We start from the raw sequence: 26,324 nt of genomic DNA, 5'->3' as shown, positions 1-26,324 counted from the left end.
TGTGCAAAATGTACAGGTAGTCAGCCGCTACTATTCCCCATATTATCTCTTCAGTTGATTTTTGTGTAAATTTTTCCGTTCTTAAATTTGGTCAACTAAAATTTGAACTGTTAGTGAAGTTGTGGGGATAACAGATTGTTATTGCATAATTTTCTATTTGCTTCAGAAATGGTTCTCCCCAACATACAAATTCTGTTTATTTATTTACCCTCGTGTCATTCCAAACCTGTATAATTTTCATTATTTTATTATTTCTATGGAACACATCTAATTTCATTGAATGGTAAAATGCCTGTCTATTTGTCATTCATTTTGTGTAATTGTGAAAGATGAAGATAAAAAAAGTAAATTTTAAGTATAGACTTCTTACAAAATAAACATAAACGAAATATACATGTGTTTATACGTGTATTCATAATGTTTTCATAATATGCGGTAAATAATTTATAATTTTTGTGGAACACATCTAATATCATTGAATGGTAAAATGTCTGGCCATTTGTCATTCATTTTGTGTAATTGTGGAAGATGAAGAAAAAATAATGTACATTTTGACTAAATTAGACTTCTTACGAAATAAATATATACGACATATACATGTGTTTATACGTGTATTCATAATGTTTTAATAATATACGGTAAATAGTTTATTTGTTTAATTTTTGTGGATGTGCTTTTATTTTGAAATTTGGCACCGGACGTTTTTTTACGGACGTTTGTTCTAGATTCGCAGATTTTCTGCCTCCACGCGAGATCGCTTACACCGCACGTAGTGTTTCGCATTGGGTTCAGTAATAAAGGACAGATAACATGACATGGGAATAAAATGTAGGTACTGTAATCGTTTAATTGATTCTCTAATACAAAATCCACAAATCCAATTCCATGTCTGGTGAAATTGTTATTAATTTGTTAAATATACTATTAAGAACAAATGAATGAAACTCAAGGGAAATGTGGCTAATGCTCTGATAAATTATTACTCTAAACACATGACTATTAAAAATCACGGTTATTAGGTGATTGTTACTAAACAGTGGATAATGTATTTCAGCATAATATCTTTCAGCTGTTGTCAGACTTGATTGATGTCAGCCTGTGATGTGATTTATTGACATGCGGGTCAATGAGAAAACAAGCTGCTAAAAACGTATTTTTAAAAATTAATGTAATGCATATATAAAATGATGTGTTTAAAGAAAGTTTTGTTTATTAAAGAACATTTCAGTACATTTAAATAATTTTTTTGTCACAATATTTATTATATCCCGATTCATACAAAAAAAATGTCAGGTGGTACAACCAATCATTATCTATATAAGCTTCTAATTACAATTTTTTTCTTTTTAAATAAAATACTAAAAAAGTATTAAAACATAGGGTTCATAGAATAAAGTGACATGTCACAAATAAATCAAGATATGTAGAACATAATGCCCCCGGGTACAAAAATATGCATGTCACGTCATTGACCCATGCATAGAAGTAAATGTGTCTCATGGCATAGTACAAAATTGTGTCAAGATTCTCATAGAATGTTTTTTAATGCCAAAAATATTAAATTATGTGAGGGTTGTAATATCATGTTTGTTTTATTAGGTTGTACTGGTGGTGATTCAATGAAGATTGGGCTGTAGTTGATATTCATCTAAAGGAATTATGGGATCATGATGGAGGACATGACGCACTTGTCCGTGAAGGTGGCGGCACTGCGTTTTGTGGACCTGCCTCTGTCGGTCTATTGCTCACTCCCACAGGTAAACAGATCAACAGGATAATAAAGCCAGCAGACTTTCAATCCTGTCCTCCACACTTTGCCATCCTATTTCCTATGATTCTTAATAGTCTTTGTAACAAGTGAATGAACAAGAATATTGCAGAGTTGTCATAAACATTTTTACTACAAAACACTGTCATTTGGCATTAAGAGATTGTATGGCTAATATTCTTATTTTAAAATATAATTTTAAATGCATGCGTTACTGGAGATTTGGGAAAGTCCAAAGTAGTTTTTTAACAGAAGTGTTAGATGCAGTGGGATCGGTTTTAAGAATAAGCTGAGTATTACCAAAGCATGTGATGTATGGGATTGCTAGTTTTGCTTTTCCCAACCAAATTCTTGTCTTTTTTTATATAAACATTTCTGTGGAATAAAGATTAACAATACATAACAATGCCAGCTTGGGAAATGCTGTGGTAATCATGGATAGGCATGTTTTTTATAGCACCAAGATTCACTTATTAGGTTTCTAATAATAGTGCTAATAACTCGCTACAGTGTTGTTTTGTGAGTTCCTTTTGGTGTGTGTATGTTTGTCTATTTGTTTGCGTGTAAATTAGAATTAAAGTTTATAAAATAAGCATCTGTCTGATGTCAGAAACTTACATGAGACATTTTGCAGTTTCATTTCAATATGTTTTGCACTGGAGGGCAAGTTTGAGTTGCATCTAATATTTTTAAAAATCAATAAAAGTGTGACATATGATATTTTATGAGATATGATGTGGTCAAGTCATGTTAGCTAATTTGTGTTTTTAGAGGTCCTTGATCTGCCCTTGCTAGTTCATATATCCCAAGCCAATCAGCACACATCCAGCCAAATGCCAGCCAGTCGTCTCAAGTCACTTAATCCTTGCTATCACTCTGACTCTCTCACCCTCTGTTTGTGTACATGTCTCACACTGATCTCTGTGTGGCTACAGCTGAATGTTGATCCTGAGTTGACCATTGCCTTATGTCTCCCCTTTACCTCCCTGATCAGGTGACCCTAAGCGCAGGCACTAAGAAGCTGTTTGCAGCCACTGCGTTCGGTGCCGTCTCCCTTATCTTCCTCGCTCGCCGCTTTAGGAGGAGAAAGGGCAAGAAAAAAGCTGGTTCGCCTGTAGAGCCGGAGAAGTTTGAGTTCCTGACCAGTATCCCTCTGACTAAAGGTAACAAACGCACAAAATATCTCACGTTCCAACACTACTTCTATTATTTTAGTGATGTTAAAGTACCAGCTGCAATCTTTTTGGTTTTGTGTCACTTTGTGTGCGTGAATGGATAAATATTGCATTGTCATCTGCTACGTTCGACAACTTTATAGAAAACAGGCATATATGCTGTACTGATGTGTCTGTGCTCTACCTTTTCCTTCAGAGATTGCCAGCAGTGCTCAAAATCTGCCTGTGAACCTAAAGGACTGCTCCTCTTCTAATGTGCAGTTCAATGACCTTTACAGCAAGTTCTCAGGCTCCCTGCACAGTCTGGCCTCGGTAAGCTATTTTTTGTGATTTGCATGTATATTGTCATTACTTAATATGTACTGTGACATGCTGATTTAAACAATATTGGACTTGGAAGCCCTTGAGATGTAGAACTTTGGCACATTTTTTTTCTCAGGTGAGGAGCAGACACTCCTCCAGCAGTTGCACCTGTGCTAACAGCTCTGGCTGCTGGGACGAGGAAGGAAATGATGGTGACGTCTGTAACCTGCTCAGCATCCCCGTCACCAGTCCAGAGAATCTCTACCTGATGGGTGAGAACTAGCAGACAGTAAATATTCACCTACATATTTAAGTAAAGATGGGAATAAGGCTACACGATAAATCATAGTTCACTGTCGAACTAGGCAATATCACATTCATTATCTCATTACTGTAGCTTCTCTTTGCATTTCAAAGTTGAGGTTTGTTGCAATTTGGAATCTCACCACTAGATGCCGATAGAACCACATAACTTGTCAATGGTGAGGAAAGAGTTAAGGCTTTAATCTTAAAAACAAAATTGAAATCATCTCATTGTCACAATTTTCTAATCATAGGGCATTTCGGCAACATATTGCAGATGATCAAAAGTGTCATCTTTCAGATAAAACGACAAGGTGTTTCAGTATGTCAGCAATCTTTTGACACGTGTGGTTGGTTGTGCTCACACAGGGATGGAGCTCTTCGAGGAGGCCCTGCAGCGCTGGGAGCAGGCATTAACCTTCCGAAGCAGGCAAGCCGAGGACGAGGCGAGCTGTGCTGCAGTTAAACTGGGAGCTGGAGATGCCATCGCAGAAGAAAGCATGGAGGTATTTTGTTTTTCTAGCTTAACTAATAGATCATTACAGTCATGGGTTCAAATTTCCATTAAAAATGAGTCAGATAAAATATGAAGGGTTCCGATGCAAAACCTGCTAAGTGCATCTGGCATGATTTCTGGCTTATTAGCATTTTTATCAGACTTTTCTGCCTGGCAACATATGTTACAATAATACAAAAATGTTATGAAGTGCCTGACACAGTAGACTTTGGACTGCTAGACTCATTAAGAGACACAACAGTATGGTTTTCTGTAAATTTTATTTGAACTATCATGCATTGTGAAAAGCCCTATATAGATGAAAATGACTTGACTAATGATCATGTTTACTTTTTATTAGAACATCATCAGTACAGATTTCATTCATAAGCTGGAGTCTCTGCTACAGAGAGCCTATCGGCTACAGGAGGAATTCGAGGGGACCCTGGGAATGACCGATCCTTCAACACATCCTAGTAATGGTGAGTCTCTCACCTGAACAGATAATCTGTTTAACAGTTAAACCAGCATTTATAGAAGAGGGAAAAACATCTTTGCTCTGTAAACTGTATATATGCATATAATCTGTTGATAGCGATGCAAACATAATAAGCATGCAACTCAGCTCGAGTTCACACAGCACACATATTTTAAAGGAATATTCCATTTTCTTAAAAGAAAAATCCAGATAATTTACTCACCACCATGTCATCCAAAATGTTGATGTCTTTCTTTGTTCAGTCGAGAAGAAATTATGTTTTTTGAGGAAAACATTGCAGGATTTTTCTAATTTTAATGATCTTTAATAGAGCCCAACAATTAACACTTAACTCAACACGTAACAGAGTTTCAAAAGACTCTAAACAATCCCAAACAAGGCATAAGGGTCTTATCTAGCAAAACGATTGTCAATTTTCACAATAAAAATAACAAATATACACTTTTAAACCACAACTTCTTGTTTAAATCCGGTCGTGATGCGCCAACGTGACCCCACGCAATACGTCATGACGTCAAGAGGAGGAACGCGAAACTCCGCCCCGGTGTTTACAAGTGTTGAGAACGAGGACCGTTCCTACGTTGTTGTATGTCAACTGATACTAATTAATGTCTTTGTGTCAGTTTATTGTTTACAATGGTCCGCAAATGTGTGTTTTATATATGTAACACGTGACCTCCCTACGTCACTACGCATTTACGTTGGACCGCAATTACGTTGGACCGTATTTAGACGAGAAGTTGTGCTTTAAAAGTGTATATTTGTTTTTTTTATTGTCAAAAATGACAATCGTTTTGCTTATGCCTCGTTTGGGATCGTTTATAGTCTTTTGAAACTCTGTTGAAAAAAACTGTTAAGTGTTGAGTTAAGTGTTAATTGTTGGTGTCTATTAAAGTCCATTAAAATGAGAAAAATCCTGCAATGTTTTCCTCAAAAAACATAATTTCTTCTCGACTGAACAAAGAAAGACATCAACATTTTGGATGACATGGTTGTGAGTAAATTATCTGGATTTTTCTTTTAAGAAAATTGAATATTCCTTTAATAACTACAGCAAGAATTTGATTGAAATATTTGATGTAAATAACATAAATAATGTTGCAAGGTCATCCGACAACAAAGGACATGCGGTAGATGTGCAACTTTGAATGTCTAAATAGAGCTGCTTAATGCTCAGCTCATGTTCTGTATCCAAATTAAGATGTTAAATAAACTTCTTACATTACAACTGTTTACTGGTCAACCTCTCACCCACTTTCCAGTGCATGGGGCATTATGCTGTTTACATTATACGCAAATATACACAACACAGACATGTACTATTTGATACTCTCGAATCTCTGTGTCACATTCTTCTGTATGCGCTCATGTTCTTTAGCAGATAAACAATCAGTGAAAGAGGACCTTGAAGACATCTGTCTCAGAGACTCGATCAGTATCGCCTCCACGGATTCCTTTGTGTCGGCCGCAGAGGTGAGGGAATTTTAAGACCTTCGCTTTGAGTGGTGAAGTTTCATGTACTGCATGACGCAAGTTCTTGGATAGTGAATGCATACCAGGAGACTTGTACTACATGTCTCACACTAAAGCTTGTACTTTTTTATAATTCATCATAAGTCAGTGACAAAAAAAAATCCCAGATCATAGTCTTACCCCTTACATCCAAGTCATTGACAGTCTCCTAGTGTGCACGCTTGTAAGAAACACGAACGATACAGATGCTACAACATATTTCAGTGATCAGTCATTGTGCAAAAGCATATCCAAAACTAACAGTATAGTGTAATGGGTTTATCATGTTGAACTTACCCCATGCAAAACCATTTTTTATCATAGTATATCATAAAGATCTAAAACCAAAACGTTACAGTAATATCAACCCTATCCATTCAGTTCAATGTATTTTGTATAAGTGATAATGACTGAGTCACGGCTGAACAGTAGCAGTTTGCTTGCAATCACTTTCAGCACTTAAGAAAAGAGTTTTATCTGACATCAAATCACTGTGAGAACAGAGCTGAGCAGGAAAAGTGGGTCATGACTATAAACAAACCTCACGATGAATCCTAAAAATAGTTTGGAAGCATTCCACTTAGTCAGGGGGTGAGATCCCAGGAGAAACTGCATGTAAACTAAGCCTCTTCCCAACTCAAATCCCCATAGTCATAATATAAAAGATCTTTCTTCTTAGTGTAATGCTAATGAAATGGTATATCATTTAAAGGTGCAGTGTGTAAATTTTAGGAGGATATATTGACAGAAATGCAATATAATATACTATATACCAGTGGTGTATAAAGACCTTACATAATCAACTGTATTGTATTGTTGTCGCTGAAAACTCGCACACTGCACCTTTAAAGGGATAGTTCAACCAAATATTAATATAAAATTCAGTCATCATTTTGTTCTCAAGTTGTTCCAAACTTGTATGAATGTCTTTGTTGTACTGAACACAAAGGGAGATATTTGTAATCAAGCAGGAGCACAATTGGCTTTATGGTAAGAAAAAAATACTACTATGGAAGTCAGTGGTGCTTAAAAAAACAAACATTCCTCAAAAAAAATCTTCATTTGTGTAATGTTGAGTAAATGTTGGGTTTGTGATCTTGGGGTCAGTCCAGTTTAGTGACCGTTGTGTTGTGTGTTACAGTTGTCTGAACACAGAGAGATGAGGAGTGCGTATGCCCTGGGGTCATTGTGTCATTACCCCTTCTATGAGGAGGCGCTACAGATGGCTGAAGAGGGAAGGATCTCCTGTCGAGTTCTCCGGTAAGTCAAGGATCTTGAGTATGGGATATTTAACTTACTTAGATGTGGGTCTCTCTATCAGGGTTTTATGGCCAAAATATAATCTCCCAGTCACATCGCTACTTAGCAAATAATCATGTGGTTAATTGTACAGTTGGTAATTGTGAATGCAATAAAGGCATCAATAATAACTACAAATGTGACCCCTGGTCATAAGGGTCCATGTTTAAAATTGCCGATATACAACTATTTGAAAATCTGGAATCTGAGGGTGTAAAAAAATCAAAATATTAAGAAAATCGCCTTGTCCAAATGAAGTCCTTAGCAACACATATTACTAATGATAAATAATTTTTTTATATATTTACATTAGGAAATGTAATAAATATCTTCATTGATTCATGATCTTTACTTTATATCCTAGTAATTTTTGTCATTGAAAAAGCAATAATTTTGATCCGTACAATGTATTGTTAGCTATAGCTACAAATATACCCGTGCGTCATAAGACCAGGGTCACAAATAATTTGCCATGTAATATTTATTTGAACCATTTTATAAAACTGTATGTTTATAAGCAACTATCAATTCAGTCCGACCTCATTTTATTTAAGTTTATCTTTTAAGTTATACTATGTTCATGCAGACTGTTGTTAACTAGTTGTTTTCCTCATGAACAGAACTGAGATGCTTGAATGTCTTGGAGACACTGATTTTCTGGCAAAGCTGCATTGTATACGACAGGCTTGTGAGGTAACTTAATGAAATCTTGCATACTATGCCTTTAATAGACTGGTGTTGTTTGTGGTGTGGGATGTAAAGTGAATTGGAGGCTGTGTGATAAACTGCTTTTCAATTCAGGTCATTTTATGCGAACGGGCAACTAGAGCATTTTTGGCTGACACTGGAAAGAAAATATTATCTTCAATAATTGTCAAAGCAAGGAAGGTAGGTGATCCGTTGTGTAAAATGCGTATGTATGAAGCCCGAGTTTTCAACCCAGCTGAACTGTGTTGTGTGCTTTTCAGAGCCCAAAAAGATTTGAGGAGGTCTTTGAAGAAATGATCTGCTTCCTCGAGCAATCGGATCACTGGGAGAACACCGAAATTGAGCTTTCGGCAAGAGGGGTGAGAGATCTTTTGCTATATAGTTATGTAAAGACCCATCCTAAAAAAACAAACTTAAATCATCCGTGTTAACCAAAACACATTTTTCTGTTATTGATAATTCCTTTCACTATTATTAGAAAATATCATGCTATGTCTTTTTTAGGTAAAGCATCTAAACTTCTATGACATTGTTCTTGACTTCATCCTGATGGACTCATTTGAGGATCTTGAGAATCCACCGATCTCCATACAGAATGTAGTGAACAATCGCTGGCTCAACAACTCCTTTAAAGAGACAGTAAGTATTGAATCTGTAACCAGCTGTGTTTCCATTACCTTTCAAATTGGGAATTGAAAATGCGGCCAGCGGAAACACCTCAATTTCGCAAAAACTCCCATAAATCTCAAAAAAATTGTTACGCTCGCATGAGAGAGTTTTTCAGGCAATTCTGATTATCTGTATTTTGCAAAACGATTAGAAGATGACGTATGTATAGACCAATTTAGAGTAGACGTCACAGTTACGTCACTGCAAGCTGCGCGTGCAATGCGGTTGCAGAAAAACAGTGGCAATGAATTAGACACGAGTGAAAAGAGCAAGATAACTCACTAGAAAATGTCCTGTTGTGCTGTTAAGTGTCAGAATAAGAATGCCAAAAATGATGGCTTTCATTTATATAGAATACCATCGTCGAAGACATCATTTGAAGATAAACGTAGGTGTTTATGATTACAATAAGCCCTTAAACGGACAGAATGGAGCAAGAAAATCATCTGGAAATATTTTAATAATTAGAATAGAAAATAAGTAGAGAAGATGTCCGGTGTTCTGTCGAAGTCTGTTCCCTTCATGTGTTTCTTATAGCGTTTTTATCACGTTGCAATTATCATTTATTCAGAATAAAAGTTTTTATATACTGAAAAAGCAATATCACAATTTTTTTTAATATTTCATAATTTTTTCGTTTTCTATTATTTCTTTTTATTTCCTTATATCTTAGCTTATGTCTTCTTCCTGTTTGTTCTAAAATTATTATGTTTACATGCTTAATAAATATATAAATATAGCACACACACACATGATGTAAAGTGTTATTAATATATAAACAGGCCTTTTTAATGTATGTTTAAACATAATACTTTTATAATAGTTTTTGAACAAACACGTAAGATAAATATAAGGAGGAAATAATAGAAAACATAAAAAAATTATGAAATATTTAATAAACGATATTATATATATAATACATGATAGTATTGCTTTTATATGTACTTTAGTGATTCAGACTGTAAAAATAATTGATTTAGCAAAAAAGAACAATACATATACATTACATACATGCATATCAGTAGCCAAGCCAGTTTAACTTTTTATCTATCTAAAAAATAAACGTAACGTGATTAAAACGCTATAAGAAACATTGCACTTAAGGGAAACGAAGGGGAATCAAACTTCGACAGAACACCGGATCCATAAAAATCACGGTTTAATGCTAAAACACTTCACAACCCTACTGCGGAGCAGTCACTTTCTGCAACCAGTTTGGCTCCGCCCACAAAAAACATCATCTCTGTTTGCAAACACGAAATTGGTTTATTAAATTCCCCAGAAACACCTCATATGTGTCTGCCTCCAAGTACAAGAGGCTTTCCTGGCCAATAATGTTTGGATAACACTCCTACATCTTTTTTGATTTAAAATAATGTACTATTACCTTCAAGAAACACCTCATACGTTGTCGCTTCTAAGTATAAGGGGTTTTCTTGGCATGAATGTTTGGATAACACTCTCCTTCATGTTAAAAATAATGCCTAGTGCTGTGGATGTTTAGTTAATCTACCAACATCAGTCGACGTAATGTTTGGAATGACTTATCACGAGAGGAAAAACTGTGTTTAGTCACGGTTAATGGACACTTTGTCATTTAACACAAGTTTTTTTTTATCAACATCTAGAAGATATTGCATACGTTTTGCACAAATCTGTATGAAAACACAGCTACAGATAACTTTAAACATTTCAGTTGATATATTTAGGACAAAACTATAAATAACACAAATCAAGAAGTTTTTGTTGATTAAAAAAATTTTTTTTTCCTGCAATCACAGGCTGTTGCATCAAGTTGTTGGTCTGTTCTAAAGCAGAAGAGGCAACATATAAAGGTAATGTGTTGGGATGACTATTTGCTTGAAATCATCATATCTGCAGACGTGTAAATGCCAGATTTTAAGACCTAATGGTTTTTATTAGACTGCTGTAAGCTATCCAAATGCCCAATCAATGTAATTAATGGAGGAAAAGTTGCCATAAGCTTTTTCATATTTAATTTATTTGTGTACAGGTGCAAGATGGGTTTATTGCCCATTTCTATGCAGTATGTGAACACATTAGTCCCGTTTTGGCTTGGGGTTTCCTGGGCCCCAAAAGCTCCCTGCATGATTATTGCTGCTTCTTTAAGGTAAGGCACAATTACATCATCTCTATAGTATTCATTTCGGGGGGCACAGTGGGTAACAGCAAGAAGGCTGCCGGTTCAAGCCCTGGCTACATCAGCCTTTTTTGTGTGAAGTTTGCTTGTTCTCCTTATGTCAAGCGTATGTTTACCTACCGGTTTCCTCCCACAGACCAAAAACATGCAGGGTACACACCAAAAGATAATCGGGACGATTGTTGGCCGATTTCCCCCCTTTCGACAATCTTAGCTATTTTATTAGATTATCTTGTCAGATTTTCCCTCTGTGTGTTAAGAGTGTCTGAACCTGATCAGAAGAATGTCGGGGCCACCCCGAATTAAATTATATGTTTAATATTTACGATCAGAAGTCCTGATGTGTGGGGGTAACCCGAGGACAAACGTGCACACGCTCTTGAAATGATCACGTGAAACGAAACATTATCCAGTCAGAAAGCAAAATGATGGAAGACGGAAGCAGTCATGGCACAGCACAAAGTGAAGTTAATGCAAAGTGAACTTGTACAGACCATGTTCTCGCTGTCTCCATGACTTTACTCAAACTCTTTTCTTTGCTTACCTTCAGTTTTTTGAGAAAATCATTCCAAACACTAACATTGAAATATCTTTCTGCGTTTCATCTGCCATGCTTATTCTGATGTGAGACTCTAGTTGAAAATCGGTCTTTGACACATCTTCATGTTTGTGGTCTATCACATGTAGAAAATCTTATAAGATGTAAAACATCTTTTGGTGTGTACCTGGCGTTAGGTGAATTGGAAATACTAATAGCCCCTCCCCAACCTGTGTTTGGATCAACTTGTGATTGACAGTATGTTGTTATGAATACAGCCATAGATGTTCAAAATGGCGTGATCTTAGTCTCAGATTACTCTAGGCATTTGACATAATCGGTTTATATTAGACTAAAATCATATAGAAATTCTAAATCCATTTTAGTGGCATGTACATTGTGGCAGCATGCTCACAGGATGTACTTGTTCAAGACACAAAGCCTCAGTTGTCTCCTCAATAATGGAGGAGACAACTTCTGACTTTTAATTAACCACAGTGCGCAAGGACATTTGATAAAACTATCTGGGTTTTGTTTTGGCACGTAGGAGCAGGTGCTGTTCTTCCTAAAGGACATCTTTGACCTGGATAAAGTACGTTACTCCAGTCTGGATACTCTTGCAGAGGACATCCTGCACCTGTTGCACAGACGCTCTGAGCTTCTCCTTGCCTACATGGGTGTCGACTCACTTCATCACTTAAATGGCTGCGTTGGCACACCTTTGCACTTGGTTTCTAGTGCTTTGCTGGAGACCCAGGTCCAGTAAGCTACGGTCTGACCTGTAAACCCTATTGCCCTCCATTTATTCATAGTAAGCAGCTAAATCTGGACTGCAGAGCACATTAATAAAACACGTGAAGGGCGACAGTAATAGTGCCATATTTAAAATTAGAAATGTGTTTTTTATATGTATGCTTTATGTAGTGTCCCAGTGATCATTTTTTTTTAAGGTTCTTTAACTTGAGTGCTTGCTGTTTAAAAAACGTAAACTATTGTGAATATGTATCATCAAGTGTCTCGTAAGATCTTATGTTTTTTTTTTTAAGAGATGTTAAGTGTTTTGCTGATAGATGTGAATGTAAAGGAATAGTCTACCCTTTTGCCATATTAAACTGTTATTACCTCAACTTAGACGAATGAATACATATCTTTTTTCAATGCGTGCACTTTACAGCGCGTTGTGAATGTGTTAGCATTTAGCCTAGACCCATTCATTCCTATGGTACCAAACACTTCCGTGTTTTCCCTATTTAAAGACTGTTACATAAGGGGTTATACCAGTTAGTATGGTTCCACAAAATAAAACTTTTTTTTGTACCATAGTAATGAATGGGGCTAGGCTTAATGCTAACACATTCACAACGCGCTTTATAGTGCACGCATTGAAAAAGATAGGTATGTATTTATTCGACTAGGTTGAGGTAATAACAGTTTAATATGGCAAATGGTTTGACTATTCCTTTAAGGTAAACACCACCGTTTTTCAATATTTTACTATGTTCTTACCTCAACTTAATACATACCTATTTTTTGCTCAATGCGTTCACTTAAACTTTGAACAGCGTGTCGTGAATGTGTTAGCATTTAGCCTAGCCCCATTCATTCCTTAGGATCCAAACAGGGATGAATCTAGAAGCCACCTAACACTTCCATGTTTTCCCTAATTCAAGACTGTTCCATAAGTAGTTACACAAGTATGGTGGCACAAAATAAAACATGGCAATTTTTTTTAAGCGTATAAACTATGTCGGAAGGACACTTCAACCAAAATTCATCCCTGTTTGGATCCTAAGAAGTGAACGGAGCTAGGCTAAATGTTAACACATTCACAAGATGCTGTACAAAGATCAAGTGCACCCTTGAAAAAAGATAGATATGTATTAATTCATTTAAGTTGAGGTAAGAACATCACAAAATACTGAAAAAATGTGGCAAAAACAGCTTTTTGTTCTGAAATTATAATGAAGATAAATATTGTCATGTCCATTATCTATGTATTATGAGCCTATGATTCAACCAAGACTTTTGTATTAACTTTAAAAAAATTAAAAACAAAAAATGTTCAAAGATAACAATTTTATTGACAATGGCAACAACCTTAATGGCAACAACCAACATTTCAAACCAACAATTCTTATTGAAAAAAGCAAAAGTACATTCATCTTTAACAGTTCATGATAGCATTTGTGTTTTACCTCAAAGGCATGCTCCAAATTTCTCAGATAGCCTCCGATTTTCTCTTCGCTTTTAGACCCCCACGAATTCTGTTGTGAACAATTTGCTCAAAAGGAAAGCACATCTTGCATGCATACAAAAAGATATGCAGCAATGTACAAACTAAGTATAAAGACAACTCTCCGTATCAGTGCCAAACTAAAGATCAGTCTGGCCAAAAAAAGAAAAATTCCTGGTCATGGTCCACCTGTATAGCATTTATGCACAAATTCCCTACGCTTATCAGCAAAAGGCAAAGCATGTACTCAAAGAACATTTCAGAGAGCCATTTTTCAACCAATAATACAGAAACATAGCTAGATATTTCTATATCAAAACACGAGTTTCATCAAAACAACATCGCCCTAAACTTAAAAACATTGACTTTGCAATGACAGATTCCTCATGACATATTTTTACCTTATAATTGGAGCCCTCGAACAGTCTACGTTCAGCGGAGGGACAGACTCAAAGGATTCCTCCTTACGGACAAACTAGCTCAGGACCTGATTTCTATGAACTACACCTGCAGCGTCTTCAACACTGTGAGTGAGAATGAAGGCAGCAATGTGGGACAAACATTAGCACTACAGAGGGGCATCAATAAAGCTTGCAAATCCAATGAAACATGAGCATACACACAGTATACGTCAGTGTTATCAAATCAATCAATCAATCAGTTCATACACAGGGCTGACTTTGAATTAATCTGCATCTGCATGCAATGTGGAACAGTAATAAGGCAGATGAAACAATTACTATGGAATATGAGCAATCTTAACACTTACCAATGTTTTAACAATGAACAGTCAATAACATTGAGTATATATATATATCAAAGATAGTGTAACAAATCTAAAGATACTAATCTGCATTACATCTTAATATATTGGGAGAGGAAAAACAAATTGGTTTGTGGTCAATGCCATGCATTTCATTACTTCATCACAGACCTTTAATGCTAAATACTGACATGTCTGTTAACTGCAAGAAACTTTGACATCTATCATTTGAGGTCATTTGCTGCGTTTTGCAAGTATATGCATTACACTAGGTCACAGGTTTAATCGATTTCTTAGGACGCTCTTACCTGTGTTATTGCTGCAGAACCTAAGGTGCAAGGTCAGGGATGACACTGCAAAATTAAACATTGCATGGCTCTCATTGTGCCACTAATGAACAGTCAAATCAAATCAGAATGCCTTCAAATGACCGAGATTACAAAAACAGGCAGAGATTTTATGGTTGACATTTGCATGAGGGTCTTTTTGTTAGGTCTATGCAGTAAATAACAGCACAAGAAAAATGTACATGTCTAGACAATGTTGTTTCTTAGTTGACAAAAGCATTGTGCTGCACAGTGGCATATATATATATTTCACAGTTTTATATGAAAACGTCTGAGAGACAATTCCTAAAAGAGTGGCAAAAATCTGATTTCGATACAAATAACAGTCCCATGTGAAAAATTATCAAATCACAGGCTTGAAAGAGACATCAGTAACTTGAATTGGTTACAGCCCTGAAATACTTACCCAAAAAAGGGCAACATTTAGATAGCTAAATACATTACGTTTCAGTTGGTCAAAGACATTGCATTGACAGCAAAACAGAAACTGGGCCATACAAGTTATGTACATGGTGTACTTACAGCGGAGAGCTCTTTATTCACTGCTGTGGAAGAGGTCAGAGTCTCCAAAAACCTACAGGGCCTATACTGGAGGAATGCCAACAGACAATGGGCAGACAAAAAAGTAGTCTTTTCGCATTTAAGCTTTTTAATCGTATCAAAAGGTTTAGAAATGCCAGCAATTATAGAAATATATACAGAAATGATGGACTTGAAACATTTCAAATATAGTAAGGGGACAAGTAATTTTGCAAAGGCATGAACTTGTTGAACTCTTGAACTGGCCTGTAAAAAAGCAGCAACATAAACTACAATATACTTGCAACATGTTTGCAGTCACAATATTAAGGAACAGTTCATGTAAAAACGCATACTTTCTTACCGACTTCCTAAACTTGCCTGTGAGGGAGGAAATGTCTCTCATTAAAAGTGCACACTACCTCGGCAAACCAGATGAAATACAACAATCATGAGCAACACTACAGCACTGAAGTGAGTTATTGCATGTGTCACATACCTTGCCAACACCAAGCCACCTTGCCTTAGACAACCTGTCTATTCCTACATTCACAGCAATGACCAGTAAAAAAAAATGCAGTATAAAAACACAACGCTCTATTTTTAAGCAAGCATGACCTCATGACTTTAAAACAGACCAGGAATCAAAATAAAAATCAAGGTATATAGTATAGACAGTTGAGAGAGAAATAAAAAAATAAAACAACAGGAGAGCAAATTTCCATTTGGTAAATATGAACAGAGAGAGAGAGAGAGAGAGAGAGAGAGAAACTCATGCCTTGGGGGGCAAACTATACCCTATCCCGACAGGAAATAAATGCGCTCCACCCCACATTTGCACCCCACTTACCAACAAAGGAGGTTTCATTTTGTTTTATTGCAAAACACAACAGGCATATCATATTAAAACTGAGATGATTTACATGGAAATGACTAGTTTAGTCTCAACACTACATAATGATACAGGAGATACAGGAGCTGGAATGACCAATATTACCGGACTAAAAACAAACCGTTCATTTACAAGAGTGAACAAACAAAAAGGAAAAATATTTATATATACTTGACTGTGGAGCTGGTCTGCGATCTAGTTTATACACTCAAACCAATGAAATTAAGATCTTCATCATGGCGTCTGCATCCAAACATTTAACAAAGGTTTTTTTCAGACAATGTAGCATTTACTTTATGTCCACTTCACATTACTGGCCCTGTGCAGAAGAAATACATAAGAAATACACAACATGTTAAGAGCAGAAACATTTATGCAACACCCTACAAAAATAAAAAAGAAAACAAATAAAAGGCTGTCTGAGGAGGAAAGGGTTTGGTTAAGCGTTGACATGACGACTCCGCTGCAAAGTGGCTGAACCTGTGGAAGCAAATGTTACACGCACAAAAACAGAGGAAATGTACATCATGCACATCTATCAAAAGAAGACGGGCTAGAGACGGTGGGAGATTTCGGGGGAGTGTACCTGCTGAGCCTGGGGTGCAGCTCCCATAGACTGAGGGGCTCCCGGGCCGTAGTACGCTGCCTGCTGCCTGTAGTACTCTGCCCACGCTGCACTGTAATCTGGCTGACCTCCCGGCTGAGATGTCGCCGCTGTTGCAGCCGCCTGAGGAGCGGCTTGACCTGAGATGAAAAGCAAACAAAAGCATCAGAAAACTGAAGGTCATTTGTTAACAAAATCAGTTACGCTAAGCATTTTTTGGTAGGACATTGCGTTAGTGGGTATAATGTATTCTTTGCAATGCACTGCAAGTCGCTTTGAATAAGCATTTACACCAAATGCATAAATGTATTTATAAGTGGGGGAACGACCCCGGCCACACTGCCTCAGAATGGCGGGACAGAAACCCACTGCTTTACTCTAGGGCAGCCGAGTGTACAGTAGCTCTACAGCAGAGGACTGTGAAAGTGGTGTGCTTGCCCAAAGTAAATAAAATGACAAATTCATCATCTCTCACCTTGTTTCTTATAGTACTCTTCCCATGCCTTGGTGTAGTCTTGCTGAGGCTGTCCTTGACCTAAAAAGACAACATTAAACAGAGTGTTTAATCGTGAGCCTACACACAAAACCACCCAACAACTGTGTTAAGAAAATGTACCTATATTTAACCTACTACTAACATGATCAAATTTCAAATTTGGCCATTACAACATTAACTGCTCAAGCACAACATTAATTTACATTTAACATTAAGACTTAAAAATGACAATGATTGCAAAATTAAATACAAGTGCACAGGGCATAGAAACACAGTAGAAAAAGGCACAATTTTGGGAAAAAGTACACATTACCCAGTCTGTGAAAACCCAGCTAAAGACACTTCCTACATACTGTAAAGAGTATTCTATGAAAATATAACCTTGATATATTTAATATTGACTAGGGCGATAAATTGTTCGATTATTCTTCTCAATGAATTACAGTGAAATGGCGCTACATCCAAAAGCCAGAGGGCGCTCTCGTGCAGAAACTCAATATGCCCAGCAAAAGTAGTAGCATTTACAAACGCAGCATCAGGAAATACCAATAAGCATATCTATATTGCTGTTCTTCAAACCTTTTCAGGAATTTCCATGATAATAAAGAATATTTACAATGCTTATGTTTTACGAGTGTTGCTTTTTCAAATGCATGTTATAAACAAATCAAACTCAGTGGAGAGGTCTACACAAAAGACCTGAGGACCTGGGACTTGTACAAGTTTGGGTCTAGATTTTAAATGATCAGCTGGGTCGGGTCCTAATCGATTACTTCGGGTACCGGTTCTATTTAACATTGTGGGTAATACAAGAATCGATCGGACTCAGAGAACGCACAGCCATTATCAGCCTCATAGTCAGTCAGTGCTGTGCGCGTGTTTAAAAAAAACTATCGACTTTGGGTGGGCGGAGTTAATCCACACGCATGATAATAACGGATACCTTCATGAGTGATGTAAGGAAAAGGCTAATGCCGCTTTTCCATTGCATAGTACCCCACGGTTTAGTTTAGTTGGGTCGGGTCAGCTCACCTCACTTTGGCGTGGTTAGCTTTTCCATCGAGTTTGGTATCACTTTGCAGTGGGAGGGATTATAGGCGTGTCGTTATATTTGCGCTGCATATTGCTGTGACATCATACAAGTGAGAGCGTCCTTGTACATTTATTATTTATCAGTCCGCCACAAAATTAAAATTGGCCACCACAAATAGATGTTTGGTCTCAGACCAATCAGTGATCTACTGTGTTTTTGCATCACGTATCAGCTTGGAACCCCAACCTGAAGTAGTACGAAAAAAGTAACTGGTACTACGTACTGCACCCAATGGAAAAGCTCCCAAAAGTAAGCTGACCCGACCCAAACTAAACCAAACCGTGGGGTACTATGCAATGGAAAAGCGCCATAGAAGAAAATAAATATAGAGGTTAAACCAACCGGCACATCTTCTGTCTGGGCCTCCTTCATGCAAATTGTGGACAAAGATGAGAAAAAATTAAGCGCCGTTATGTATACTGGCTGTGATGCATCGTTAAAAGTTTGATTTGGCAAAACAGGCACGTTGCATCTTTTAAAACATTTCATTGTGCATCACAGTCAGGTATAATGGAAAAGGCTAAATTGGCAAAATATAAAATTTTATTTTATTTTAATTTTTTTTTATTAAGCTAAAGAGTTTCCGTGTCTCCCACGGTGGGTCCGCGTCGGTTCCGGGTAGTGCATTTTCATGTTTCTGGGTTCTGCACGGATCCCGGTCAAACTTTCAATTAATAGACTGGTCCGAAACGATTCAGTGTAGCACATCTTTGTGTCTTTTCAGGTTCGGGTACAAATTTTTTAACCCATGTAGACCTCTACCATAATGCATGAAAGGACTGTGCATAATACCACCTTTGCGATTCAGAATCAATATCAGAAAGGTGTTATTAGTATGACTCGTGATTATTGTCCCAGCTCTAATATTGACAGAGTAAAACCATTATATTATCAGACTTTAGCCTGGATTTCACAGACAGGGTCACACATTTATCCATGATAAACATGCATTTGCAAAATGAGCAGTAAAATCTTATTCACTGGTGTTTGTTTCACATAATCCTATTCTACCTGTTGAGACACTAAAGCTCTAAACAGCAGGGTTTGAGACCAATTTCTGTAGGCACAAAAACACCACTAATTTGACCACAAAGCCCCTCAATTCTCCAAAATTAAAATAAGACTGATTGGCTATTCAAGCCCTGCTGCCTTATCCCTCAAACAAAGTAACCTGAAGCTACATTACAAAATATTTATACCCAATTTCTTGTAATATTCCTCCCAGGCCTTGGTGTAATCTGCCTGTCCACTTTGACCTGGAGCTTGCGGGTCACCTGTTAAAAATGGTACAATTTGAGAAATTGAGAACCATTCCTTCAAGAGCTATAGAAAGTCCTTCACCTTGCTAGGTTGAGCGTCTCAGATACTACACTGCCTATGAATGCTAGTTGAAAGGCCATTCCAGATCTGATCAAGACGACAAGTAAAGACTTTCTAAAACTGAACTCTGTGATGATGGCTACACTGAAAGGCTACTCAATACTATAATACAACAGTGTGTGTGAAGGGTGTGGAGCAGTTTTGTGGAGTGCAGGTAAAAATGTACCTTGTCCGTTGGATTGGGCTGTGCCTGGGGCAGCTGTGGTGGGCGTCATGGGGCCCTGAGGCTGCTGTTGATACTGAGAGTAATAGGCTGCCCAAGCGGCAGCGTTCGCGTCAGCCGCAGCTTTATCTGGAGAGCACACATCTGATGAGACCGTTTAGGTTGCACTCAAAAACAGAAGTGGAAATAAATGTAATGATGATAGTCAAGGGATGAGCACTTACTGGGATCTGGCTGTCCTTGTTGCCATTGGGGGTATCCATTGCCCCAACCTTGTGGCTGGTATGGTGCTGGAGGGCCACTGAAAATAAAAATACAGCATTAAGTGTCAAGATAATGATCCAATTAAGAATAGATACATTAAGATGGGTAAAATGTACTTACTGTGGTCCAGGAGGTCCTTGACCATACGGTCCAGGGTTGTAGGGTCCCATGGGAGCAGGAGGTCCCTGTGGACCAGGTGGGCCATGAGAAGGGCCTCCATGTGGCCCAGGAGGACCATGAGGGCCTCCCATAGGGCTAACGGGACCCTTTGAAAAAATATATATATTTTACTTAAATGTCTTCCAAAATTATATACTACTATTTGTTGTTATTTTTACACACAGGATCTGAAATAAGTAAAAAGTTGGTAGGCATATATAGAAAAAAAAAAAACTCACTCCAATCTTCTCCTCGACCAGCTGCCTGGCATAGTCAATCTGTTGAGGTGTGCCACGAACTGTAAACATCTTTATATTTGGGTCTGCATTAGGTGGAGGGTTTCTCTGGAGCTCTATTCTGGCTCCTGACTGCTGACTAATGCTTTTAATGGTTTCACCCCCTAGAGAAAAATGTCACAGTGCCACAATGTTAATAAATTCATGGTTTCTGTAAAAAAATATGCATCTGTCCAAAAATACAGCTAAAATCAGCATCCACGGACCTTTGCCAATAATGAGGCCGGTCTTCATGGTAGGGACGGTAAAATTAAATTCCTGCAGGCCTCCAGGGGGACCCATGTTCCAGTTTCCCTGTCCACGCCCTCTTCCTCTCCCTCCAGGTCCAGGGGGCCCTCCTTGCTGTACACTCCTTAACAGATCAGTTATGATGTCTGCTGCGTGCTGTGCCCGGTCTGGAGGCCCCATGATCTGAGCGATTCTCTCTGGTGTGGTGCCATCATCTGAAGTAAAGGACAAGTTTTAGTATTAATGGCACAAAGCCAAACAGTGCACAACTGACCTTATTAATAAAACAAAAAGGCATTCACTAAATTAAGCTTTTATAAAGAAGTGTATAAGTAAACTTATATACCTGGTTTAAACTGAATCCTCACACCAGTGTCATTCTGAATCTTTTTGATCATTTCACCACTCCTGCCAATCACAATTCCCACTGCAAACCTTGGCACAGGGACCTAAAGGAATAGCACCATTTAAATCACTTCTATTCAAAACAAATAAATGTATAATTTAAGTTAAAATATAGGATTTGATTCATGTATCTGTACTTACATCCAGACTCTCTCCTCCACTTATTCTAGAACCATATTCTCCCCTCTGTTCACGGAAACCTTGATCTCTGATCAGATCCATCACCATATCTTTAGCTTGCTGCAGAGACAAATGTGCAATTAAACATTTATGCGTGTTGAAAAAACATAAGCATATTAATGCAAGTTTAGTTTCAACACACTCTCACCTGAACTTTAAAAGGATCTCCAGAGATCCGGAGTGGTTTATCAGCACCTGTATTTTGGGGTCCATCTTGAATCATGACCATTTTTACTCCAGCACGTTCCTATATAATAATAGTATTTAAAAGTTAAAGTTAAGTACATTTCTGAAAACATCAGGAAAGATTATTATGCTGCATGTTATTCAACTTAAAACATCTCATACATTGCCTTTGACAAATTTCTTTGTTCTTATGACCACAAAGGAAGATATTTTGAGGAATGTTTGAAACCAAACATATCATGAGCCCCATTGGTATTCTTTTATGCTACTATGGAAGTCAATGGGGCTCATGATCGGTTTGGTTATCACCTACTTTGGTTTAAAAGTCTTGTTAGCTGATAAGGAACTAACACTATAATTGTTACAAATTTATGGTCAATGCCAAAGTTATTTCTGACAAGTATCCCACATCCGAGATTTAATAAAATGCAGAAAAGCCAACAATATCTATCATCATGTGTGCCTCACCTGCAACTGCTTGATTGTTTCTCCTCCCTTCCCGATGACCAGGCCTGCTTTGGAGGCAGGGATCATAATCTCCTGAACTGACATTCCTGGTCCATCATTGTGGTGGAAAGCTGGAGATGGTCTGCCTTTATCAACAATCTCGGTCAGTAACCTTTTTGCAGCTCTGTTAAGGTAAAAAAAAAAAGAATACATTATCTCCAAAAAACAACACTGAATTTTTTTTTAACCATGCAGCATTTCTGAGCTCTGTTTAACCTGTTAAGCCGACGGATCCATGTGGGCCGGCCCGATGGGTTTTTGTTTACAAACCAAAGTGTATCATGTATTATATGACCAAGAACGGTATTAAACTTGTAATCTCAAAGGTCAAAGGGTTTTGATTTGATATCGAAATGCTATTTCACAAAATAAATGCATGTTTTTTATTACACAGTTAAGTACAGAGAAATAAAGTTATTGTTGGGTATATTATTGTCGAATTTCAGGTATCGATACTGGTACCAATACCAGTAGTGCGCACACAGCATGGTGTACTATGGCGTTTGATAATTTCACAACAAATGCAAGTACTTCTGTATGTAAAAAACATGTCTGGTTTTTACCATTTAAGGTTTCATAATGACAATGCATGCACTCCGTTTATTTCCCTCAGTCAGTAAAAACACATTTAATTTTAAATGTTTATATAGTGTAAATTTTAACCAAAAAGTTTTAGAGATTTATTAGGCACATGTAAATAAATATTTTATGTAGCTTTTCTGCCCATTTCTACATCATTAGGATAGCAGGGGGATTAGGAACAGTCCTGTGGGCAGGCATGTTTGGAAATGTTCCAGGATAAAAAAAGCTTGCAGAAACCTTGTTTTTTGTGACATCAAGCTCAATTTTGAAAATAACTTTCTTGACTAATATGGGACATCTATATTTATTTCTTATAAATAAAATATAGTTTGTGTATAAGATTTTCACTGTACTTAAACATTTAAAACTTATCTTCATTCTTAAATTTTGGAAAAGTCAAAAATTCGTCTTTCAAAAGATCACAATCGCATTAATAGGTCAAATAGTTTAGAAGAGGAAAACATTTTAGTGTGGGCATGCCAATTTCATAGTGTGTGCTGAAGGGGAGGTGGCTTAACAGGTTAATAGGACAGTGCGTAGAGATACTCACTGGATGGACTCAGGTGAGCCTGTTAATGTCACTGACCTATCAGGCATGCCACCACTGTCTGTTGGGTATAAAAGAAAAACACAGTCTTTTAATTCATGTTTATGTTTCAGAAAGCTAATAACAATTAAAGAACTACGTCTCACTAAATCTCACACTCGAATTTTGTCTCACCTGGAGCAATCTGTATTTTACAGCCTGAATCCTGCTGCATTCTTGATATCTGCTCTCCTCCCCTCCCAATGACTGCAAACAACATTGAACATTTTTTTAATTAGCTTTATATGCAAGTCCATTAAAAATATTTAAATGAAATTAAGGACATGAATGCATAGTAAGTTATAGGACTACTTACTGAAGCCAACCATGCCATCGGGAACCTTGAACTCTTCTGATAACGACCTACTAATGGACATGCTATATTAATATAAAAAAGGATAAACGAAAATCCTTCAAATACAAAATGTGAAATGTTTTACCTTGGTGGGCCACCCATTCCTCCCATCACAGCAGAAAAGGCTGGAAAATTCAAACATGAAATTAAAGTTTCAATCATGAAAAATAAAAAACACTCCATTCAAATAACGTACAAGCAATGCATTTGTTTTAAATTCAGGCTAGACAATGCTTACGGTCACTTGGTGGAACTTTTTTTGTTTCTGGTTGATCTAAACAGAGAGGAAAAACAAGATCACGTTAAATACACAAAAAGACACACCATACTTGCATAAACATCCCAAAGCTAACGCTATAGCAGTACATAACCAAGGCTGTTATTTACAAAAACTACAAAGTATAAATTATGCTAACGTTACATAACAACAAAAACAGACATTTTTCCAAAATTTAAAACACTCCTTACCTGCATCTTCAAGGGGTCGCTTCTGTCCTCCATATCCAAATTCATTTGTACCTGAAGATTGGGGAACCCCGTCACCTCCTATTTTTGCCGCTATCTTAAAGTACACAAAGTATAATTTCGTTAAAATGTGTAACACCCAAAAACCCCTACAGATGAGAAAACCTACAACGGAGGCCTACTACAAAACTAGGCCATCGTCATAGCGGAAGCATTTTAAAACAAAATCACAAAGTTGCAACTCTCTTATTTATATTAAAATATTATCAACCATGCGTTTTATGCTTCTGCTGAGGTAACGTTAATGCCTGGATGTTAATCTACTTTAACGTATATATTAACCAAGCTTGTGTGGTCATTATTTGTGTGGATCTTACAAATGGAGTTGACAATAAATATTAACTCTCAAAATAACGCAAACGAGTCTTGTGTGCACACTGTTTTTGAAATACTAGACAGTTTCGACTAAACAAGTTTTACTTGAGTTAAATTTAAGTAAAAAACGCACACATCTAAAACCCCTTTGTTGTAATGCCTCGAGGGCCTCCGATTAGCATGTTAGCGAAATGAGCTCGTTACGCTTTGTAGATACTTTCCGTTTAAAACCTCCAAACACGACAGCTTTAGGGACTAAAATAAAATACTTACTTGTCTAGCCCTCTGAAGGGCGTCTTTGAATGCATCGTTCACCCCTCCACCGGCATTTGACGGCGGAGCCACGCTGGAGTAGTCAGCCATATCTGTAAAACAGTCGTCGCGGACAAGGAAGATGGCCGTTAAGCGCAAGAGTGATGAAGAGAACTGACTGCAGTCTCGTGCCCGATCCCTCTTCCGCCCGAAAGCTTACACCGGAAATGAGATAAAAGTCCCATTTAGAAAGTTACCCGTTATGAATGTAGTTGCAATGTTTTCTTTTTGTAGCTTAAATTATACATTATTACAACTAACAAACAACTCTTTTTTTATTTTTGCTTGTATTTGCTAAACTCTAAGGATAGGCCCTCCATACTGTATTTTTAAACACAAAATTTTAATTTTACTATATGGCTGTGAATTTAAGTCGTGTGATGGCTTGTTACTACACTTAGTTTCGTGTGTGCGCAGATATTTCTTGAGATGACGCCGTGTTTACGGATTATTTTTTTAGAACGAGGAAAAAAATGATCGGATAGGGAATGCACCGGCTTCGTGTGGACAAAGCCTTAGCTTACTAAAGCCTACTACTATTGTATGAAACAGTAAAACCTGTAATAAAAGCTTAAAACAAGACAAAAGTTCAATATATAGACCAAAACAAAACCACAAGAAGTTCCCTTTATTCAACTAGCTTTAACAAAGTTTAGAGCTAAATTTGATCTAGCATTGCTGGCCTCATATTGGAGTGTTATCTAAAAGGATTACAAAGACCTACAAACATTATGAATATTGATAGAATTAAATGGTTATTATTAAAAACATTGACCATTCCTACTGCCCTAAAAGTCAACACCAGCATCAGCACTTTTTTAAAAATCAAAAAGGTTAATGCCTTTACGAGTCTCGCTGATATATTTTGCATGGTTAATTGTCTTTTCAGAAGAATTAACTAATCTTGTATGACTATTAATCCCAGAAGCTGTATGTAAGGTTGTGCTGTGTTATGTGCTTGTTTGTTTCTTTCTTTCTTTTTAAACAGTAGCTAAGGGTTGGAAGAGCTTTGTTTTTCACATAAAGGATTATATTGTTGACAGTCTGTAGCCTAGTAACCTCTTTACCTGCTAATCCCTGAAGTAAGCTGTTCATCAGAGTATAGAGTATCACTGGCGTCTTGTCAGTTTGCATCATGTCAGGCAATGAATGTGTACTGCAAATTTCCATGCTGAACATCACATATGCATCCTTGACATGATGAGACTTCAGGCTGCTCAAGCTGCTCCATCATCCTAAATTCTGGCAAGTTAACACATAGTGATTTTATTTTAGAGTTTTGCATTTGGCAGATTTTATTTATAGCTACTTACAGTAGAGATAAACATTTTATTATTATTTGTAGTCTATTGAAACTATGCGGTGTTGCAAGCACAATGCTTTTCCAGTTGTGCTACAAGAACACTGTTGATGCTATTAACATTTTTACATGAGCACTTAAGAGAATTTAGCATATGTTTTGTTTTAAATGCTTCAGTGCATACTTGTTTAAGGATGATAGTT

General features: G+C 37.1%; 2 protein-coding genes across 13 annotated transcripts; one reads left to right on the top strand and one right to left on the bottom strand.

Annotated features, from left to right (window-relative positions):
* Positions 1–695: 695 nt before the first annotated feature.
* Positions 696–16,050, top strand: miga1 (mitoguardin 1). Of its 5 annotated transcripts, none has more exons than XM_065269581.2 (16): positions 696–832; positions 1,626–1,757; positions 2,763–2,931; positions 3,140–3,255; positions 3,383–3,518; positions 3,919–4,055; positions 4,407–4,527; positions 5,923–6,017; positions 7,198–7,316; positions 7,976–8,048; positions 8,157–8,243; positions 8,324–8,422; positions 8,568–8,702; positions 10,514–10,567; positions 10,747–10,863; positions 11,979–16,050. In XM_065269581.2, exons 2-16 carry the CDS (start codon positions 1,668–1,670, stop codon positions 12,195–12,197), a joined length of 1,767 nt encoding a protein of 588 aa, XP_065125653.1. In that variant the 5' UTR covers positions 696–832; positions 1,626–1,667; the 3' UTR covers positions 12,198–16,050. The 5 variants fall into 5 exon arrangements, with proteins under 5 accessions (XP_065125653.1, XP_065125662.1, XP_065125624.1 ...); XM_065269590.2 differs by having other exon boundaries at positions 703–832; positions 1,600–1,757; positions 5,926–6,017; XM_065269552.2 differs by having other exon boundaries at positions 703–832; positions 1,600–1,757.
* On the bottom strand, positions 13,493–24,950 carry fubp1 (far upstream element (FUSE) binding protein 1). 8 transcript variants are annotated; one of them, XM_065269514.2, is made up of 20 exons: positions 24,783–24,950; positions 24,138–24,231; positions 23,908–23,943; positions 23,755–23,794; positions 23,631–23,680; positions 23,450–23,521; positions 23,315–23,336; positions 22,108–22,270; positions 21,602–21,700; positions 21,415–21,513; positions 21,215–21,317; positions 20,847–21,083; positions 20,584–20,744; positions 20,306–20,451; positions 20,146–20,222; positions 19,925–20,065; positions 19,578–19,652; positions 17,265–17,324; positions 16,772–16,929; positions 13,493–16,504 (listed from the first exon to the last, which is right to left on the bottom strand). In XM_065269514.2, the coding sequence occupies exons 1-20, from the start codon at positions 24,870–24,872 to the stop codon at positions 16,496–16,498; spliced, it is 1,932 nt and encodes a 643-aa protein (XP_065125586.1). In that variant the 5' UTR covers positions 24,873–24,950; the 3' UTR covers positions 13,493–16,495. The 8 variants fall into 8 exon arrangements, with proteins under 8 accessions (XP_065125586.1, XP_065125563.1, XP_065125578.1 ...); XM_065269491.2 differs by having other exon boundaries at positions 23,279–23,336; positions 23,631–23,677; XM_065269506.2 differs by having other exon boundaries at positions 19,925–20,050; positions 23,279–23,336; positions 23,631–23,677.
* Positions 24,951–26,324: the final 1,374 nt, after the last annotated feature.

The sequence above is a fragment of the Paramisgurnus dabryanus genome, chromosome 6 (assembly GCF_030506205.2).
Source record: "Paramisgurnus dabryanus chromosome 6, PD_genome_1.1, whole genome shotgun sequence".
Classification (NCBI taxonomy): domain Eukaryota; kingdom Metazoa; phylum Chordata; class Actinopteri; order Cypriniformes; family Cobitidae; genus Paramisgurnus; species Paramisgurnus dabryanus.
Note: the sequence above shows the minus strand (reverse complement) of the source record. Positions and strands in the feature narration are given on the sequence as shown.

Excerpts from the sequence above, each read along its gene's own strand:
- miga1 (XM_065269581.2), top strand. The coding sequence starts at position 1,668 with ATGATGGAGGACATGACGCACTTGTCCGTGAAGGTGGCGGCACTGCGT. Across the intron at positions 7,317-7,975 it reads ATCTCCTGTCGAGTTCTCCG|AACTGAGATGCTTGAATGTC; the intron begins GTAAGTCAAGGA and ends CCTCATGAACAG. Across the intron at positions 10,568-10,746 it reads AGAAGAGGCAACATATAAAG|GTGCAAGATGGGTTTATTGC; the intron begins GTAATGTGTTGG and ends ATTTGTGTACAG.
- fubp1 (XM_065269482.2), bottom strand. The coding sequence starts at position 24,872 with ATGGCTGACTACTCCAGCGTGGCTCCGCCGTCAAATGCCGGTGGAGGG. Across the intron at positions 23,944-24,137 it reads GCGACCCCTTGAAGATGCAG|ATCAACCAGAAACAAAAAAA; the intron begins GTAAGGAGTGTT and ends CTCTCTGTTTAG. Across the intron at positions 21,318-21,414 it reads GTGGAGGAGAGAGTCTGGAT|GTCCCTGTGCCAAGGTTTGC; the intron begins GTAAGTACAGAT and ends CTATTCCTTTAG.